General features: G+C 39.8%; 2 protein-coding genes across 2 annotated transcripts in view; both read right to left on the reverse strand.

The window, feature by feature from the left end:
• The window catches only part of LOC125903492 (transmembrane protein 255B), a 28,250-nt gene extending 22,333 nt beyond the window's left edge, over positions 1-5,917 (reverse strand). Inside the window, exons 1-3 of the mRNA XM_049600451.1 lie at positions 5,851-5,917; positions 4,074-4,216; positions 3,872-3,934 (exon numbers count right to left, since the gene is read on the reverse strand). Of these exons, the coding sequence (XP_049456408.1) occupies positions 3,872-3,934; positions 4,074-4,216; positions 5,851-5,917 (273 nt within the window). The remainder of the gene's footprint in view (positions 1-3,871; positions 3,935-4,073; positions 4,217-5,850) is intronic.
• A 3,134-nt stretch (positions 5,918-9,051) lies between these two features.
• grk1a (G protein-coupled receptor kinase 1 a) lies at positions 9,052-17,464 on the reverse strand. The gene is made up of 7 exons (XM_049599733.1): positions 16,487-17,464; positions 15,412-15,539; positions 15,053-15,210; positions 12,877-12,960; positions 10,286-10,410; positions 9,443-9,644; positions 9,052-9,344 (listed from the first exon to the last, which is right to left on the reverse strand). The coding sequence occupies exons 1-7, from the start codon at positions 17,192-17,194 to the stop codon at positions 9,052-9,054; spliced, it is 1,698 nt and encodes a 565-aa protein (XP_049455690.1). The 5' UTR covers positions 17,195-17,464.
• Between the last annotated feature and the right edge of the window lie 992 nt (positions 17,465-18,456).

Below are 18,456 nucleotides of genomic sequence, written 5' to 3' on the forward strand. Positions count from 1 at the left end.
CTTGCATAAAAGACAAAAACAGAGGCAGCATTGTAGGAGGCGGTGGTCGGTGAGGCCGTTAAATACATCGCGACTGGAGGACGGAGAATTCTTTTCTCTAGTACTGCTGATGAGAGAAATTGAATTGTTATTTCTTCTTCGTGTCTCACTAGAGCTACGTATCGGGTAGTGACAGCAACACTGCCCCCATGGTTCCCGGTGGTACTGCTCCGTTTGGCCCGTATCCGTAAGCTTTATGGAAACGTGCAGAAATAGCCCACCCCCATTTTGATACTATCTCAGCCAAAGCTCTATTTTGATTGATTGCCACTTGGCACCCTATCACGAGCCAGATTTTGCTCATGGGCCTTAAGTTGAGTATCATTGCCCCGAGGTCATTGTCATCAGTGACTGTAAATTTTAAGGTTTTAGCACTTTACAGTTTAAATAAATTATTCTCTCTTCTTGATGTACTTTGACTGATTTTATTTAAAAAAAATAATTTGGTTTCCTGCCCAAAATGTTATTCCTGGTCATTTGGAAACAGCATTAAGTTTACATAAATGTCCTGAAAATATAATTCAAGGTAACTGAATAAATTTAATATAAAAAAGGCAATTTAAAAAAAAAACTTTTTTCTGGACTTTTTCTGGTATCTAATCTTTTTCTCGGGGAGATAGAGTGTATTTTTATATTTTTTATATTTTTAAAATCCTTGTTATGCCCTGGAATTTTAACTTAGTATCTCTTTAGTTTCTCTCTGTCCTTGTTTTTTTAACCAATATTTAGGTACAGCACATTTTCACTCACCTCGTCACATACTGACATTTGGTCATGGACTTTCCACATCCACACACAACGTGAAAAATATCCTTGGTGCATTGTTTGTTGCCGTTGTGGGACGCCGTGTCAAGTTCTGCCTGTTACATGCATTGTCTTCTTTCAAACTACACTTCTGTTTTCACAGGAAATCTAACATTAATGATGGTGGCAATCCAGTTTCCCCCTTGGGGATTATTAAAGTTAATCCTAATCCTAATGCTCCTAATTAACATACAGTCTCTTTCAAAATAAACGCACTATATCAGTACAACACCGCGAGTTGATGTTTTTTTTCCTTCAACAAAAAAACACACATGGTTGGGTTTAGGCGACAAAAATATGTGGTTAGGGTTAGGAAAAAGGAACAGGGTTTGGGTGGAAGTCAGTGTTTGTTGGACCCAACAATAACTTTTGTCCTTGTCCCGCCACGTTTTCCCTGATGCCGCTGGGCGCTGTTAAAGTACAGCAGCTGGCTGCGTATCATGCTGAAATTAAAGGATGCCTTTTTTCATTGGTTTCTGATGCTGCAAGTCACTGCCCAAGCACCAGATTTCAACGACTTCGGAGTGAGAACGGGCTCTTAGGTAATGTAGAGTATATGATGAATGTTACCACACACTTGACTTAAGTCTTTATCTGAAATAACAGATTAAATACTCCTACTGGACTTATCTGACAATAAACTGAGAGAAATAAATGAGACGTGACTCATCAAGAAACTTCCACGATAATACTGCACTCTCAACAGGATGGACACTTTAACTTTTATGTAAAATTAAACGTGTGCAACATAAATAATTTGGACCAATTCAGAGGTGAAAAACAAGGATCCTAATCTGCTAAAGTTTCTGTGTCACTGGTGTCCTCTTCAGTCCTTGCAGGGACTCGGTTTGTCTCATGCCGGGTCTCATGTCCTGAGAATGTGATACACAGGGGAACAGTTTCAGCTTCTGGTTGCTGCTGGCATCTGTATCTGTCGGCCTCCTGACTGCTGCCAGTAATGAGGACGGTTGGAAATCAGTTCATGATTTTGTTCCCATTATTCTGTTTAGTTTTTTGGAGGAGTCTGAAGTTCTCAAACTGAGGTTTCTAATCAATTTTTTTTTTAACTTTCACCTTAAGCTTTTCAGACAGGTCTTCAGTCTGCCTGTGAGTCTCTACTCTGAGGCACTTTGATGATACTGTACCTGTGTCCCTGTCTGAAACAAACGAGCCCTGTCAGCATCTGACCAATACTAATGCGATTTCCCCTCTCGTCACAGAAATCCAGAGCCAATCATGTTCACTTCCCCCCGACCACAAATCCAGTCACACACACTGTCCCGGGCACAAGGACCAAGAACACATTACTCAGCCAACCAGTAATCAGATTTGCTTCTTGCTCATAATAGAGCAATTTCCCCTAAAACAGTTTCGTGAATTTGCAAAGTCTGTAACATGAACCTCTCATTTATGGTGAAGCCTATATATATATATACGTCCTGTATTCCAGGAACAATGCCTCATTTTTAGAAGATGAATATTGTGAAGCCTGAACAGAAGTAACCCTGACAGAGAACAAACAGGGAGTGAATGAGACAATTGGAGCTGTCGTCGTGAACAAAAAAGGGTTGACAATCACGTTGAATGCACTTTTCCAATCCCACTGAACATTTGCAAAATCCCTTTTTGGCCACTTGGGTGCAGCAGAACAAGTTGTAAACACAACACTGAGGATACTGTCAGCTTTTAAAAGTTGATAAAGCGCAACACTGCCATTCATTTAGAAGTGTAAGTCTAATATTCTCCGTCTAGCACTGTTTTGGTGTCTGGCACTTCCTGTTCAGCTGCTAAATGCTCCACTTTGTTCACCAGTAAGATTATGGAAATTAACCTATAAAATACCAACCATGCATGCAACATTTGTTTTGAAGTTTGAGGTACGCATTGTATATAGTTAACCCTAATTGGCTATCTCGGCTGACATTACTGTATTTCAAGAGGTCAAATCTTTTGAGGGAAAACTGTCAACGCCATTTTCAAAGGGGTCCCTCGACCTCTCAACTCAATGTATCTGAATGAAAATGGGTTCAGTGGGTACCTACGAGTGCTGTGGCAAAAACCATGCCGCTTTTTACATGCAGTACAGATGTGTTATTTCTGTCTAGTGTATTTGAATGTTTCTGCATACTGGGGTCCCTGAACAATCTTGGAATTGCAGTGATTGAGTATGAATGGAAAGCTGAGACTATTGTGGATTTAATGAGCCCAGATTTATTCATGTTAAATGATGTTAGCCCCCATGATAGCTATATCATTGTAGTGAAACAGGTGTCAATGTATAAAATGACCTATTGTGACCTGCAGGATAATCACAGCCTCATGAAACTTTACAATGCCGAACGAGAGACCACAGGCGTTCAGAGGATGTGTGGCTTTCATATGTATATTGACAATAAGGTGGTTTCTCGGCAGGTTTCAGAATGGAAGTGCTCGCCATCCAATTGCTGAAAAATGCAGCTTTTAGAGAAATCTCCACATTCTGAAGTGTTGGATACCAAGTCACAGCATAAGGTCTTTGGTGTCTTAATATGGTGTTTTGGAGGAATGTTTGACCATTTTTATCAATTCTCAGTTGTTAAAAAATGCTTAAATTTAGTAAAAAGTCTGTGTAAGAAATGGTATCAACCCAAAAAACTTCAATCATAATGTTTTAAGTCCATTTATACTCGAAAGTTTAAAAGTTTGAGAAGGCGCCTAACCAAAACACAATGTTTAATACATACAGTATCTATGACTAGAACAACTTGACACACAGTGCTGAGATAAATCTCAAATTAATCTTCAGGCTCCCATCTTTCAGGTGATATATTCCATCTTTACGTGGCATACACTATTGACCTCCTATCTCCCCACAATGATCCCCTGTCCTCCCTAAAAAAAGACCAAAATGTGTCTATGGTGGGTCACGTTAAGAGGTCTAAATGAGACGACAAAGGTGTCAAATGGAATGGAATAAATAAAACCATCATCGCCATGTGATTTTAAATGGGTTGCTACGATGACATGAGTGTCAGAGGAACAGACTCACCATGGGTCGGCGATTTTCCACCAGGTGGATGCCAACAATACCCAGGAACGCTCCAAAACTCAGCTGGAGGCACAAGACAACAACACACCGTGTCACAACCATACAGTGTGTGAAGGGTTAATGACATTAATGCATGTTCAGAGTATCAGGACATAGAGATGTAAAGGTTGTGAAGGTCAGTGGTGAGGTGACGGTCACTCACAGTGATACCGGCATAATATCCAGCAACAGGCACGTTGTCGGTGCGAGTGGCAGAGACCAGACCCACAGCAAGCACCAGCAGAGCCAGAGCCAGCAGAGACACAGTCACCAACAGAGCCGTCTTCCTGCGACGCAGGTAGTGAGCTGAGGAGAGATGACAGGAGGACGTCTTTAGACTTATTACATCCTGAAACCTCTGAATTACATGTCTCTAACTCTGACCATTAAATCCAAAACTCTAACCTCCATTTTGCTCAAGACAGCAGGCACATATCCTGTTTAATTTCTCATTAAATGTTTTCGTGGTGAAGAAATTTGCAGATTTACTTCAGTAAAAGTACCAGTGCAACAATGTAAACATTTTCAAATGCAAGTAGTGCAATAAATAAAGGAAATATATTGATGTTATATCGATTTGTTAATTTGAGACGAGATATAGTCTTAGGTTAGAGATATTGTAGTATCACAAGTGTGTGTTTTCTTGATTTTAAAGACTGCATAAAGGCAAGTGAGGTCATCTTCTCAATTAACCACACATTATTTGCCTCCACTCATTTAGTCATTATATCCACATTACTAATGATTATTTCTCAAGAATCTCTCTGAGTAAATATTTTATGAATGTTCCAAAAGCACAGAGGTATTTGGTCAAAAATAAGTCCTACATTTAAAGTCTTATTCAAGTAATCATCAACAAAATGTATTCAATCGATCAAAAGTAAAAGTGTTCATAGCTGGCTGTGGTGGAGCTCATTCTACCTGTTCTATGCACTGCTGAGTGGTTTGATTTACTTCATAACAAGGCATCACATCGTATATGCCTCCTCTAGATTTTGTCATCAACAGTTTGCAGGAGTTTTGCTCTTTTTCACGGCCATAGTTTTGGTTTTAGTGGTGGTATTAGTAAGGCTTTATAGTGTGCAAGAACTTTGTGGTTAAGTGGTATAGATTCTAAAAATCCTGATCAGCAAATTAACCAGTGGTGAAAGAAGTAGGGCCTTAAGCCAAAATACCATGCTCAAAAAGTGCTCCATTATAATTAAAAGTCCTGGATTTACAGTGGTACTATCAGCCAAATTAATTTAAAATATCAAACATAAAAGTGCTTACTATTCACAATGGCTCCTTATCACCTTGTTGCTTTCATCACTAACATGTTTAAGAGCATGTTCATGTTGTAGTTCGTCAATGTGGAGCAAAAATGTTGGATATTTTATGTACTGCTGTAGATTAGTATCATGATATTGATCCTATGTTTATGTAAGAAGTTACCCAACTAGTAACTATAAGTGTCAGATAAATGTATTTCCTATAAAACTGTATTTAACTACAGCACTGGAGTTAAGTTACATTCAACCTTTGACTGTCTGTGACTCAGATGAATATTCAAAGTACATGTTTTTATAGAACAGTACAGAATGCAAATACCCAGTTCTACCAGTTTACCAGTATATAGCCAGTGCTTACCAGCATACTAACGAGTATACCCAGCTTAGGGATATATCTAAGCACAGTACTTGAGTAAATGTAACTCTACCTCTGCAGATGAGACTGTGGGAGAAGCACTTTAAGTATTTATTTCTCATCTAAAAGAAGAAACCTGAGGAATATATTGTGTCCTTGCTGAGAATAACTTTATGCTCTCACATGCACACACTAGAGGGAAAAAAAAGGAAAAATAAATAACGATAATTATTAATGACAGTGCAGATGCTGCTGTAAGTTGCAGCTCCATGCAGACTCATGTTAGGAGACCTCAGGATGAAACTTCACTGTACCTGCTGGATCCAGTGTTTCTGTCTGAGCTGTCTGAGCTGTTGTCTGCTGGCTGTCAGGCTGCTGCATCTTCACTCAGTCCGGGTAAAAAAGTTAAAAAATGATTTTCTTCTTAAAAAAACGAGATGAGGCAGCTGAAGCGACGCTTGTAGTGTTCTGGTCGAGCTGTTCTTTGTCCCTGTTGATTCAAACCGCCCTCAGTCCTCCACAGGCAACAAGCTGCGAGTAAGATGCGCCTTTTTCTGGAAATTAAAACATGTTTATGGTGAATAAAAGTGCGATTTGAAAAATAAATTGAACAGGTGACTCTGAGCTGCGGTCAGTTCAACTTTTCTTGAAACCTGAGAGAGAGAGACAGAGACAGAGAGGGACCAATCAGCTGCCAGTGTTCGCCTCACTGGTAAATTATTCAATTATCTGTCTTATGTAAGTTTCATACAGATTTAACACGAGATTCATGTTGTTCATGTTGGAAATGCAGACAGAATGTGGCTAAACTCCGTACTATATGATGAAAAGGTGAATAAAGTGATTAATTTTTGCTGTGTGTGTTTTAATGTCTGTAAAGTGAGTGGTCATGATGCTGCAGCGCTGATGTGGAGGACAAACTGTAATGTGAGTTTAAAGCGCCCTCTATCGGCCAACACTGGAAACACAAGCTAAACAGGATCCTCAGCTTGTCCTTTTATTCAGTGTTTTTTAAATATAAATTAACTAGGGTCATTCTTTACGGAAGCGTATTGCATTCACTTGACAAATAAAAAAAGCCCCGTTTTTCTGAGTAATGTTTTCTGTTTTTCCTGAGTAATTTATTTTTTTTTTCAGTTTTTTGGTGTAATTTTTTCTGTTTTTCTGAGTAATTTTTTTTTTCAGTTTTTTTGGTGTAATTTTTTCTGTTTTTTTCCCTGCATAATTTAAATTTTTTTTTCTGTTTTTTGGTGTAATTTTTTCTGTTTTTCTGAGTTGTTTTTTTTTTTTTTTTTTTTTTTCAATTTTTTGGTGTATTTTTTTCTGTTTTTCTGAGTAATTTTTTTTTCTTCTGTTTTTTGGTGTAATTTTTGCCCTGTTTTTTGTGGTCATTTTTTCTGTTTTCGTGGTAATTTTTTTTTTTCCTGAACGAGGAAACGCTCCCACCTGACACCTGCAAGTGACCGGTGCCTGGATAAAGTCGACAAACTGATGATAACACCACCTATAAGACTTAAAGACAAGAGTATCTCCTAGTGTCTCAAACCCAAAACAAAGTAAAACTGGATTAAACTAAACAAGCGGGTTATGTCTGCTTCCATTATATCGAGCTCTCAAGAAAGGAATGAAAGCGTCTGTTGTTCTATTGCTCTCTTAACTCAAAAACACTCAGAAAAACAGAAAAAAATGACCCCGAAAAACAACAACAAAAAAATACACCGAAAACTGAAAAAATTACTCAAAACAGATTTTTTTTTAAAATTTGTTAAGTGAATGCAATACGCTTCTGTAATTCTTCAACTATGGTCCATTTAGTCTGGAAACTTTTTAGAAAATCTGAAATATGTTTAGAAACATTCAGGCTACTGATACAATATTTTAGTAATATAACACTGGCAGCAAGAAAAAACAAAACAATAATAAACAATAAAACATTTTAAATTCATGTTGCAGCCTACATTGTGGTGGAAATGACAGTGACCCTGAGGGACAGCTGTTGTTTTAATGATAAAGGAAAATTACAGCTGAGTTAACAATGAGTTTGTAGTTGTAACGATCTGGTACAAAACCTGACTCAGTTGCAGAGGAAAACACAAAAACACCAAGAACAGTTTATCAAATCTAAATCTTTATTTTGGAGGTCAGGGGTCAAACAAGTGAAGGCAGTCAGAGAAGGCAGAAAAATCCATTCAGGGAAAATACACAAAAAGCAAAGTGTATAAAGCTAAGCAGAGTCAAAAAGCAAGGAATCAAACACAAGGAAAAGGCTGGAAAGCATGAGGACAGTAGGACAACAACGGCAATTTGGCAACTGAATGGGGGAAGCACTGGGCTTTAAATACAAAAGGGTTGATTATTAGCTACACACAGGTGAGTGGAACAAGACACAGGTGAAACAGCTGGAACCTACCCAGCTGTCATTGGGCGAAAGATGGGGTACACCCTGGACAGATCACCAGACTATCACAGGGCTGACACATAAAGACAGACAATCTTGATCACATATCTTTGGACTGCAGGAAGAAGCCAGAGCAGCCAGAGGAAAACACACGCTGACACGCGGTTCAAGCCCAGGGTGAGGAGTGTGAGGTGACAATGCGAACCACTGCACCACGGTGTCACCCTTCATTGATTATTAATTCGTCCTCGCTTATAAAAATGACAGAAATTAATTATTCATTTATGTTATTTTCAAAAGTTTCAGCCTCTCAGTTGTAAGTATTTCTTGTAATGTACAAATCATTGTGAGCAACTCTTTAAATGTATCAGTGAAAGCTTTTCCACATCGTTTCAGAAGCCAGTACAAATACAGTTTTTACGTCATTGTTCAGTGATATATATTTTACTGGACTGTTAGCTTTAAAACATGCAACACACTGAATTAAAACTAAGAGCTGCGCATGTACATCTGCACAGCCAACAGAGATTGTTTCAGTATGTTCTCAATTATTTCAGATTTTAAAATCCTGGCAGCTCTTTAAGATCTGTTGGTCCCTGAATGAAGCTTCACGTTAATGTGTCAATCACACACAAAACACGCTGATTTTAATGTCAAAATATTTATTTCAATTCAATTGAATATCTCTGCAGCAATGGACACAAGTTTATTTACACTTCTGCAAAATGATAAAGCAAAAGCAAAAAGTGGAAACAAACAAAAAACGGTGGTAGGAAATAGAAATGTTTTTTTTTTAACTTGCACTTTATTCACACTGACACACACACACACACACACACACACACACACACACACACACACACAACAGCTGATCATTCATTCCTCTAGCTCAAGAAAATGAGTCTAAAGTGAGCAACAGTATAGACATGACATGCAACATGATTTAACAGTATAGAGCTAAAAGTAAAAAAGGTTTTGCATTTAGAGACATGCATCATCCTCCACACTCAGCCTCACCACTAAAACGTACTGACGTCTTGTACAAAAAGTGCTTAAGAAACAAACAGTTCATGTAAAATCTTCCATTAGGTGTTTTGTGGAGCACCATGGTCACCTCTCACGACACCGTGCAGGTGGAGGACTTGGGCGGCTGCTCCAGGATGGATTCTCGGCGCAGGTCGTTGGGCAGTGTGCCTTCAGGTCCCCAGACTGTGAGCTCGCCATAGATCCCCATCTCGATCATCTCCTCCTGCCAGGGGATGGAGATGTTCCCCGAGGCGAACTCATCATAAAAGTCATTGTCTTTGTTGTCCAGCTGGACACCTTTCACGGTGGAGAAGGCCCCGACGTCATCGATGTTCTTGGCGTAAACTGTCTTTGAGTCTGGCACAAAAGGGGGTGTGAGGATCCCTGAGGAGACACGAGTGGTTCATGGACGTTTAGTTTAACTTCAATCAACCAAACAGTGACTGGTAACGACTATGAAACTTTGATGATATGGAACACACCTGCATCGAGTTTCCTCCAGTTGATCTCTCTGAAGAAGGGGTGCGCCCTGATCTCGTCACAAGATCCGTTCTTGAAGCCGAGCCTCTTGTCGACCTCTTTGACCAGCAGACCCTCACAGATGGAGCGGGCGTTTTCACTGAACTTCTCTGGATACATCACTGCCTCATTCAGGATACGCTTCTTCACCACCTTATTCTCTACCTGGGAACAGCACAGAGGACAGAACAGATGCACATCTGTACCTCTTATTTAAAACACAAGTCCACCTTTAACGCACGTTTATCCTGTTATACCTGACTCAATGCACCAAAAATGAAAGCTTAAAAGGGAATAACCAATTCAGAACTGCACATTTATTATTTATCTGCAGGTAAATTTAGAGTATTCAGGTTTATGTAGCTACAGTCATCTGAAAATGCTGCACAATTAACACTGTAAACCCCCAGTGTAGGCCACATTAATGCTTGATGAACAAATATGTAATGAAATCCATTTAATGTCACACTTTTTACAGACTGGTATTGCTACTTTTTCTTGGCTCACACTTCTTCCAGCACTGGTTAAATTAGAGCTTCATATTTCAGCGCAGTACCACATCAGGCCACAAGAGGGCAAAGTTGAGCCATCAAATCTTCACAGCCTGTCACTGTATTATCACACAGGTTTAGTAAAAGCTGGTTTAAACATCACATGACAGAAATATGTGTGTAAGAGCTAAGACCACCTGGGAAGAGGCAGAGGAAATTTAACAAACAAAGAAATGTTTGAAGCACAGAATACATGTTAAAACAGCTGTGAACATGGGCTGACAACAGGAAACACAGGTCACACAGGATGTTTACCTTCTCTCCCCGGGTCCTGAAGGGGCCCTTGGCAGCCATGAACTCAAACAGAGTGACCCCCAGGGTAAAGTAATCCACAGAGTAGTCGTACTCCTCTCCTTTAAGCAGCTCTGGAGCCATGAAACCTGCAGGTGAGAGGAAAAAGTGAAATTAAAGTTTGTTTATTGTCATTTCCACACGCAGAGTACACAGAAAGGAAATGTCACCCCAAATGTTTACACAAATACACAAAGTACAGCATAAGATTATGTACGAACAAAGAGCAGAATAAAACAGTGAGATTATCTCTCAGTGTGTAGTTTTGTCAGTCAACACTATGAGTTGTCTATCAGCAGATATATGACAGTATGAATATAAATATAGATAATGCTAAACAACTGTAAGAACTATAGTGATGTAAAGCAGGATAAATAGTGCAGTGTAACATTGAGCAGAGCTATGTCTACAGTGTGAAAATATAGATATAAATATAAGTATGCTGTACTACCATTCTACAGTGATAGGAAAAGAGGTCACGACCTTTCTGTGTCAGTGCATTTGGATAAGACGACGGATCCATTTGCACTTTAAACTGCTAATTAGATCTATATCTTTGTTAAAAATACACTTAAGTTAATCTGTACATATACTGCATCTCTTCAAACTAAAATCCTGAGATCAAAGAGTCAACTTATCAGATTTCATCCCACTAACAATGGAGCAGCTGCTACTGCTAAAATGTTTGTTACTTCAAGTAGTGCACCTGTTACTTTAGTAATTCTATTTTTATGCAACTTTTGTGCACTTCTACTACACTGCATGTCAGAAGGAAATGTTGTTACTCCTTTACATTTGTTCACAGGTGCACTGACAGGTTAGTGGGTACAGATTTAGTTTTTACAAATTACAAACTCAGAAAATATAAAGATTATTACACATTAAACTACATAATATAAAGTAGTACTAGTATATGGTAAGCAATATATTGACACTATATCAATTGCAATATTATGATATGATATGAGACTAAATATTTCAAGAGTCTTAATGTTTGAATGTTGTCATATTTTAAGTGTTGTCTTTCCCTGGTTTTAAAGGCTGCATTATAGTAAAGAGATGTGATTTTCTAAACCTGTCAGACTGTTGTGTTTTATTATTTGCCTTTAGTCATTTAGTCATTATATCCACATTACTGATGATTATTTATCAAAAATCTCATTGTAAATATTTTGTGGAAGCACCAATAGTCAAAAACAGTACAAAAGATGTTCACATCCCAGCGTCCAATGGAGAGAGTGCTGGACCAAAGACATGTCTGGCAAAGTAGAAAACAAATAAGTCCGCACATCGAGTAGGCTCGAAACATCACCCTTATTTAATTTTCTTAAATCCTTCTAAACAGGAGCTGCTTAATGTGTGGACTTATTTGATTTCTACAGCACCAATAGTCAAGCCTACGATATTGTTGCAATATTGATATCGAGGCATTTGATCAAATATATTATGATATTTGATCTTCCCCACATAGATCAGTTTACAGTATGTTTTGTGATGCACCACCCGACCTGGGCTATAGAAATACTTTGCATTATATTCATTAATTTAACTTTTTCTTTTTATTATGGAGGACAAATGTTGCTAAAATTAAAAAAAAATAAACAAAAATAAATCAACAAAAAATGACTCAATAAATAAAATAATATGCCATTAAAGGTAAAAACATAAAGAAGCAAATTAACACAGAAATAATAATTCATGTCACATTTTATCAATTAATTATTGCTTACATTTATTTTAATATTATTTTTTGCCACATTTAATGGCATCTAATTTATTTTTCCAGTTATTTATTTCTGATTTTGGCAGCTTCTGTCCTCCATATTTGAACTCCCTTCTTTATGGTTGAACTGTTGTTTCATAGATTTCTCAACACTGCCACATATATATACGTCTGTGAAGAGCTAAACCTCTGTGATTTCAATAGATTCAATAGATGAATATCAGAATTTAACCTTTAAAGAATCAAAAGCTGTGTAATACCGTGTGTAAAGTTACAAAAGTAAACACTTCATGTCGTCTAACACCTCAAACACCCTGCCAGCTACAACATTAAACACTAAAGTAACCTGACCTTGAATACATCTACAACTTAAAAATAATTTGTTTCTCTTATAGTTTATCTAAATTTAAATGTCGATACACCTCAAACTACAGCATGTAGCGACCATGTGCCATACCAAGAACTAATCCCATCAATACACAAGGAAACATGTTAAAAGCCAGTATTTTTTTTTGCAAATTAGGAGATGAATCAACACCAGATTGAACTTATACTGTATTTATACCCTCTATAACAGTAATGCTGATCAACACAGTAATTATATTTAATCATTGTGCTCTATTATAAAATGGCGGCATGTCTCAGTCATTCAGGTAACACTGGTCGGGTACCGTCAGCTGTACAGTGAAGGTAAATGTCAAATATTAATGACAGAGTGAGAAAGATAAACAGAGCTGTGGGTTTTTCAGGTGTGGGTGTCGTTCACAGATCCTGCTGTCAGAGCAGCTACAACCAGTTAAATGTCAGTGTAGTGGGTTTTTTTCGACTGTACCTGGAGTCCCAGCGTAACCCTTGATTTTGAGCTGATCATCACCCAGCTCCACAGCCAGGCCAAGGTCAGAGATACGCACGTTACCTGTGAGAACAAACACACACCTGGGTAATGTCAAGAGCTGAGCGCGTCACAGATACGAATGTTGACCTGCAACACGTTAAACTGTGGTGGTTTGATAACTGAAAGACGTCCTTGTGTTAGAAGTAAGACTCAGTGTGTACTATAGGTGTTAAGTGTGTGTGAGTGGTTCAGTGTGTTTATACAACATGTGTGTGTGTTTTGACCTCAGGAGGCCAAGAACTGAACATGTTTTAAAGTCAAGGTGAGGAGCTTTCATTTCATGACATTAAAAGCACAACTCAGTGGTGGGGGTTTATTTTGGATTGTTTCAAAGGAACATTTGACATTTTGTGAAATGTGCTTATTTGCTTTCTTGCTGAACATTAGATGAGAGGAAGAACTGAACCCTCCTGCCTGTACGATGAGTATGAAGCTGGAGCCAACTGTGCATGGCTGCATTCAAAACACCAGAAGTCACCACTGCCTTTAGTTATTGTGCAGATTTAAAAGGATATAACATGTTAATATAACATGTTAATCAGTGGGCTTTTCATGTGCTAGTAGGCAGATTTTACTATCTTACATCAGAGCCAGGCTAATTTCTTTTCCCCTGTTTTCAGCAGGCTCCCAGGAAGTGCGCCAGGATTTGGTACCATCTGTTATATGATGCCCTTGGGCCCAAAAAGACTTTTCTAATTGTCTTGCATGGCAAAAGAGACGACTGTAGATCAGTGGGTACATTTTGTTGAATATCACAACCCCCGTGATTCATTTCACCAGCAGGATTTGATCCATTTGGTTCAATAACAGTCGTAAAGTGTAGACTACGCCTGCTTTGTGGGCCACACAGTGCGGAAGCAGTGTGCAATTTTTGGCTTCATGCACCACTGAGCAACTTTAAACAGGAATGAATGGGGCCCCACCTACAACGCTGCATCCAGGTCTCTTAATACATCCATGTTTTCTGCCTTTAACGTTAGGCTTCGCTAACAGGCTCCTGGCTCCAACAGACAAAGGTATTAATCTTTAAGCAGGGCTTACAAGAGCAAAACCATAAAAAGAAAAAATGGAGGAAGCCACTGTGAAGCAAAGAACACATCCTTTAATAGCTCAAATGTGCAGCAAACAGCGTTAGACAGGCCAAAAAACAACACATACAGGCTTAAACATGCTGTCCACTCACTAAACTTTTGGGTTATTGAAAAAATTGAACCCTCTTCTTGTGGTGGAGACTTTGAATGCAAACACTAACAAGCAGAAGCACGGTGGATACACTACTTAAATATAGTATTTCCACATGGCCTAAATAGATTTTCAGTACTTCTATTAACTAGCCTTTCTTCTCTCTTTCTTCTTTGTTTTTTTAAAAAAAACCCAGGCACTTTAAGATGTGCCCTCTCACACATTTGTGCACTAATATGTGTATTTTGTATATATTCTTCTGTGTATATGTGTATGTATATTGTTTGGTGCCTTACAGCTTAATAATTGCAATTCCTGTAATGCCATGCCTTTTTTGTGCAGCAGAAAGGTCCTTTTGAGTTTTTTGGTTTGTCAGTTGATCATCATTTGATTCAGCTGTGTTGCAGACAACACCCTATCCACACCTCCCCAAGATGAAGTGATTACTAATTGAATCCTCCCCCCTTCCTATATAGCTGACAGGACTGCACACACTTACCATTGCTGCCTGAAGAGTTTAACTCGAAACGAGTTGCAGAGTGGACTGCATGTTTAAGACTTTTTGGCCTGCCTAATGCTGTTTGCTGCAGATTTGAGCCATTAAAGGATGTGTTCTTTGCTTCACAGTGGCTTGTCAAACCACTGTTTGAATCAAATATTCTAGAGCTCCAAAATGCAGGCAGTACTCTATAAATTCACTGTTGAACCAATATGTTGTCTTGAATGTATAAATGACCTCTAAAACAAGAATCACCAGCAGCCCATCATCAACTATGAGAAGCCCAAAAGTCTTCAAACCAAATGACTTCACGCTGCATTTCATGACCAAACACAAGTGACTACAGATCTGTGCAAACTCACATACTAACATACTTTATCGCATTAAGTATGATGTAAGATTGCGTATGTTCTTTTTTTTTGAGTGTCTGACCTTGATTGTCCAGCAGAACGTTCTCTGGTTTGAGGTCTCTGTAGATGATCCTCTTCTGGTGCAGGTGCTCCATCCCCTGGATGATCTGAGCGGCGTAGTAACAGGCCCGCGCCTCGTCAAACCCCGGGTTGTTCTCATCCACGTTATAAATGTGATACCTATAGTGGCACAGGAGAGATGATATGCAAGAAACGAACACTGTAGAGATTCAATGCATGATCTCTAAATTAAAATATCAATTCTTAATATGGGGTTGTAAGTAGATCCTTATGGCAGAGCCTGGGAGGATGTGGGATCTAAAGGAGGGAGTGAAACATTGGGATGTTGTGTTCTGAGAGTGAGAGTGAGTGAGCTCTAACCTCAGGTCTCCTCCGTTCATGATGGTCATGACCAGACACAACTCAGTTTTGGACTGGAAGGCGTACGCCAAAGAGACGATGAACCTGCTGTGAACTCGAGCCAGGATCTTCTTCTCCACCATCGCCCCCTACAGGACAAGTCAAGGACCAATCGTGCTTTTCTGTCAGAGCTTCTAAACTATGGAGACTCTCCCATCTGATATGAGAAACTGCATTTCTAATCAACACATTACATTGCTCATCATTGTTATTTCTGGCTTACGTGCTGCTGACTTGCTTTACGTCCTTTGCCCGTTGCCAGGCAGCCAGCTCTGCATTGGTATGTATGTAATATCTATTTTATTAACAGCACGGCTAACTTTATGTTTGTGTTGCTGCTTCATGTTGCTCCGTGTCTGTTGGTGCTAACATGCTGTCTGTTGTTTCATTGTATTGTACTGATGCTCTGCTGTTGCTTGTTGCTTTGCATGGCCTGTGTTCTACCTTGAGAATTTCTGTTTGCGTTAGTTAATGCTGTCTTTGTGTCTTTATGCTGTCTGCTGTGAATCTGTCCTGTGAATTTGATCTCTTTATTGGTTTCAAAACATCTTGCCAAAGGGCTGCAGTTGAAAATATAAAACAGTCTGTACAGAGCTAACCAGCCTTACTTTGAATGTACTGTATTATATGGTTTTGATCATTGTAGTGTAGCAGTATCAGCATCAATAAGGACTGTACAGAGAAACATTTTGTTTAATTTGACATGGCTTCATAAACTAATGTAAACTGGATCATTTTGGCAACATCTAGAGCTGAAGTTAAAGCCACTTTATTGTTTCTGATTAGGAAATCCACTCCAGAGCTGCTCCATTTATAAACACAGCAGGACTGGCACTTTATAAGGAGATCAAAATGTTCTAATGCTGAGGGCACTAATCATATAAGCCAAAGGTGCCTTACGTCGTCTGCAAGGCTCCATCTAGGTACTGAGTGTTGTTTACAGGGGGGTTTACGCAGAGGCTGTACACAACACGACCACAACTCATGTTTCCAGATTCCTCTTGATCTACAAACGTGTTGTGATCTGATTTCTTACCTCATAGCCTTTTCTCTTCTTCAGCCTTTTCTTGTTGAGCTTCTTGCAGGCGTACAGTTTCCCTGTGGCCTTCATCTGACAGGCAGACACTTCCCCAAAACCTCCTTTCCCCAACACACGGAAATCCACAAACCAGTCCTCTCCCACTGGCTGCATCTCCAACCACTTCCACTGCAGGAACCTTTTCAGATACATACTCTCCAGGAAGAAAGTGTAGGGCACTTCCTTGAGAAAGTCCATCACGTTGTCCATGGTCTCACTGAAAAGTTCATCCCCGGCCTCTTGGTGTTTCTCTTTGACCTTTGTGATGCCGTTTTCTGGCAGAAAGGGGCAGAAATACTTAGCGTCCGGCTCCATGTACCTCGACAAGATCTTGCTTGCCTTTTTGACTCTTTGACTGTCTTCATCCTCAGCCATGTTGTATTCCTCAATATCCTTCCATAGGCGGCAGGGGCTTTTGTATTCTTTAATGGAGTCCAGGAACTCCTGGAAGAGACGTTTGCCGATGGGCTGCTCCACGCAGACTGTCTGGAAGCCCAGATCTAAAGTCTCCCGCAAGCCTTCACACACCGTGATGTGAGGCAGCTTCAGGCGTGAGTGGTACTTCTTGTCTCGGTTGGTTGCAGGGTTGGCAGTGCCATCAAAGCTGCCGCGGGCTGAGATGTAGGCAGAGTTGGCCACCACTGTCGTCAGGCCACCGATATCCATGGTGACCCAGTCGGAAAGTGAGGAAGAGGAACGGAGAAATGTGAGAGATGCAGCAAAAAATGCAGAATAGATGAATGTCTGGAAGGAGTGCAGAGAAAACCTGACAGCAAAAAGTAGCGGGAAGTAGAAAAGAAGCAGATGATATATGGCTAATATCCAAATATGAATGAGAGGTGATGTGGATTTCCTCTTCAGAATCAAAAAATTTCATTCATCTGACCGTCTGCTCGCTGCAGACAGCCACAAAGAGCTTTTGCCTCATACATTAAACCTGAGATTCCCTGTCACACACATGCACACACACATGCAGATCTACCTGACTCATCCCCTCTCCCCAGAGGGATTTATCCACTCTGTAACACTGTAATGCTTTATCCAGCGCTAACCCATGTGCACGCTGGAGAGGAAGAGAAGGCAACACAACAGAGACTCGGGAAACATGATGGGAGGATGAGAGGCAAGAGAGAAGGAGGAGGAGAGATGAATGAAAGTGTGGGCTGGTAATGACAGGAATGCACTGAAGCTGAGAGAGAGAAAGTGGCACAGAGAGGAAAATGTGCATACTGGTTAACATCATGCTTCTGCACAGTGCTGGTCTTGTACTATTTGGGTCTTACTTTGCCAGTTTTAAACCTTCTCTCTTTCTGTAACCCTACACCAGAGAGAAACACTCATTCAGTCTGAAAACTAGCAGTGATTCCTCAAACAATTATTTTTAAAACTGTGAAGTAACTTCTGTTTTTAGCCAAACATCTGCAAAACAAATTAAATGTTCATAATTTTGAAAATGTAATTGATATTTTCCACGTCAATGATGTATTATTTCATCCACCCACAACCAATCTGTGCATCTCTGGCAGGGAGAGGCATCACTGATTAACTTATACCAGGTGTGCTGCTGCTCCTCAGCTATATAAGCTGCTGGAGTCAGTTAGTCACTCTCTCTCACCCTGGGCTATGGTGTGTTGTCTAGTTTTTTCATAGTCTGCTTCTCTCCCTCACCTGCACCCTGCTGCCAGCCACACCCATCACATCAAGGCAACTCTGCTCACCTGCTCAATTCAGCCTGCCACCTCATCAGCCCAACTCCACTCACCTGCTTTCAATCATTGATTGGCTCAGTATAAAGACTCCTGTTCTCCACCTACTCACTTTCAGATTGTTCTTCAACCTCATGCAAGACATTCCAGCACTCACTCTTGGCTTGATTCCCTGGTACCGACCCTGCTTGTTCCCGACCTGTTTATGTCTTCTCTTTCCTG

The sequence above is a fragment of the Epinephelus fuscoguttatus genome, linkage group LG2 (assembly GCF_011397635.1).
Source record: "Epinephelus fuscoguttatus linkage group LG2, E.fuscoguttatus.final_Chr_v1".
Lineage (NCBI taxonomy): Eukaryota > Metazoa > Chordata > Actinopteri > Perciformes > Serranidae > Epinephelus > Epinephelus fuscoguttatus.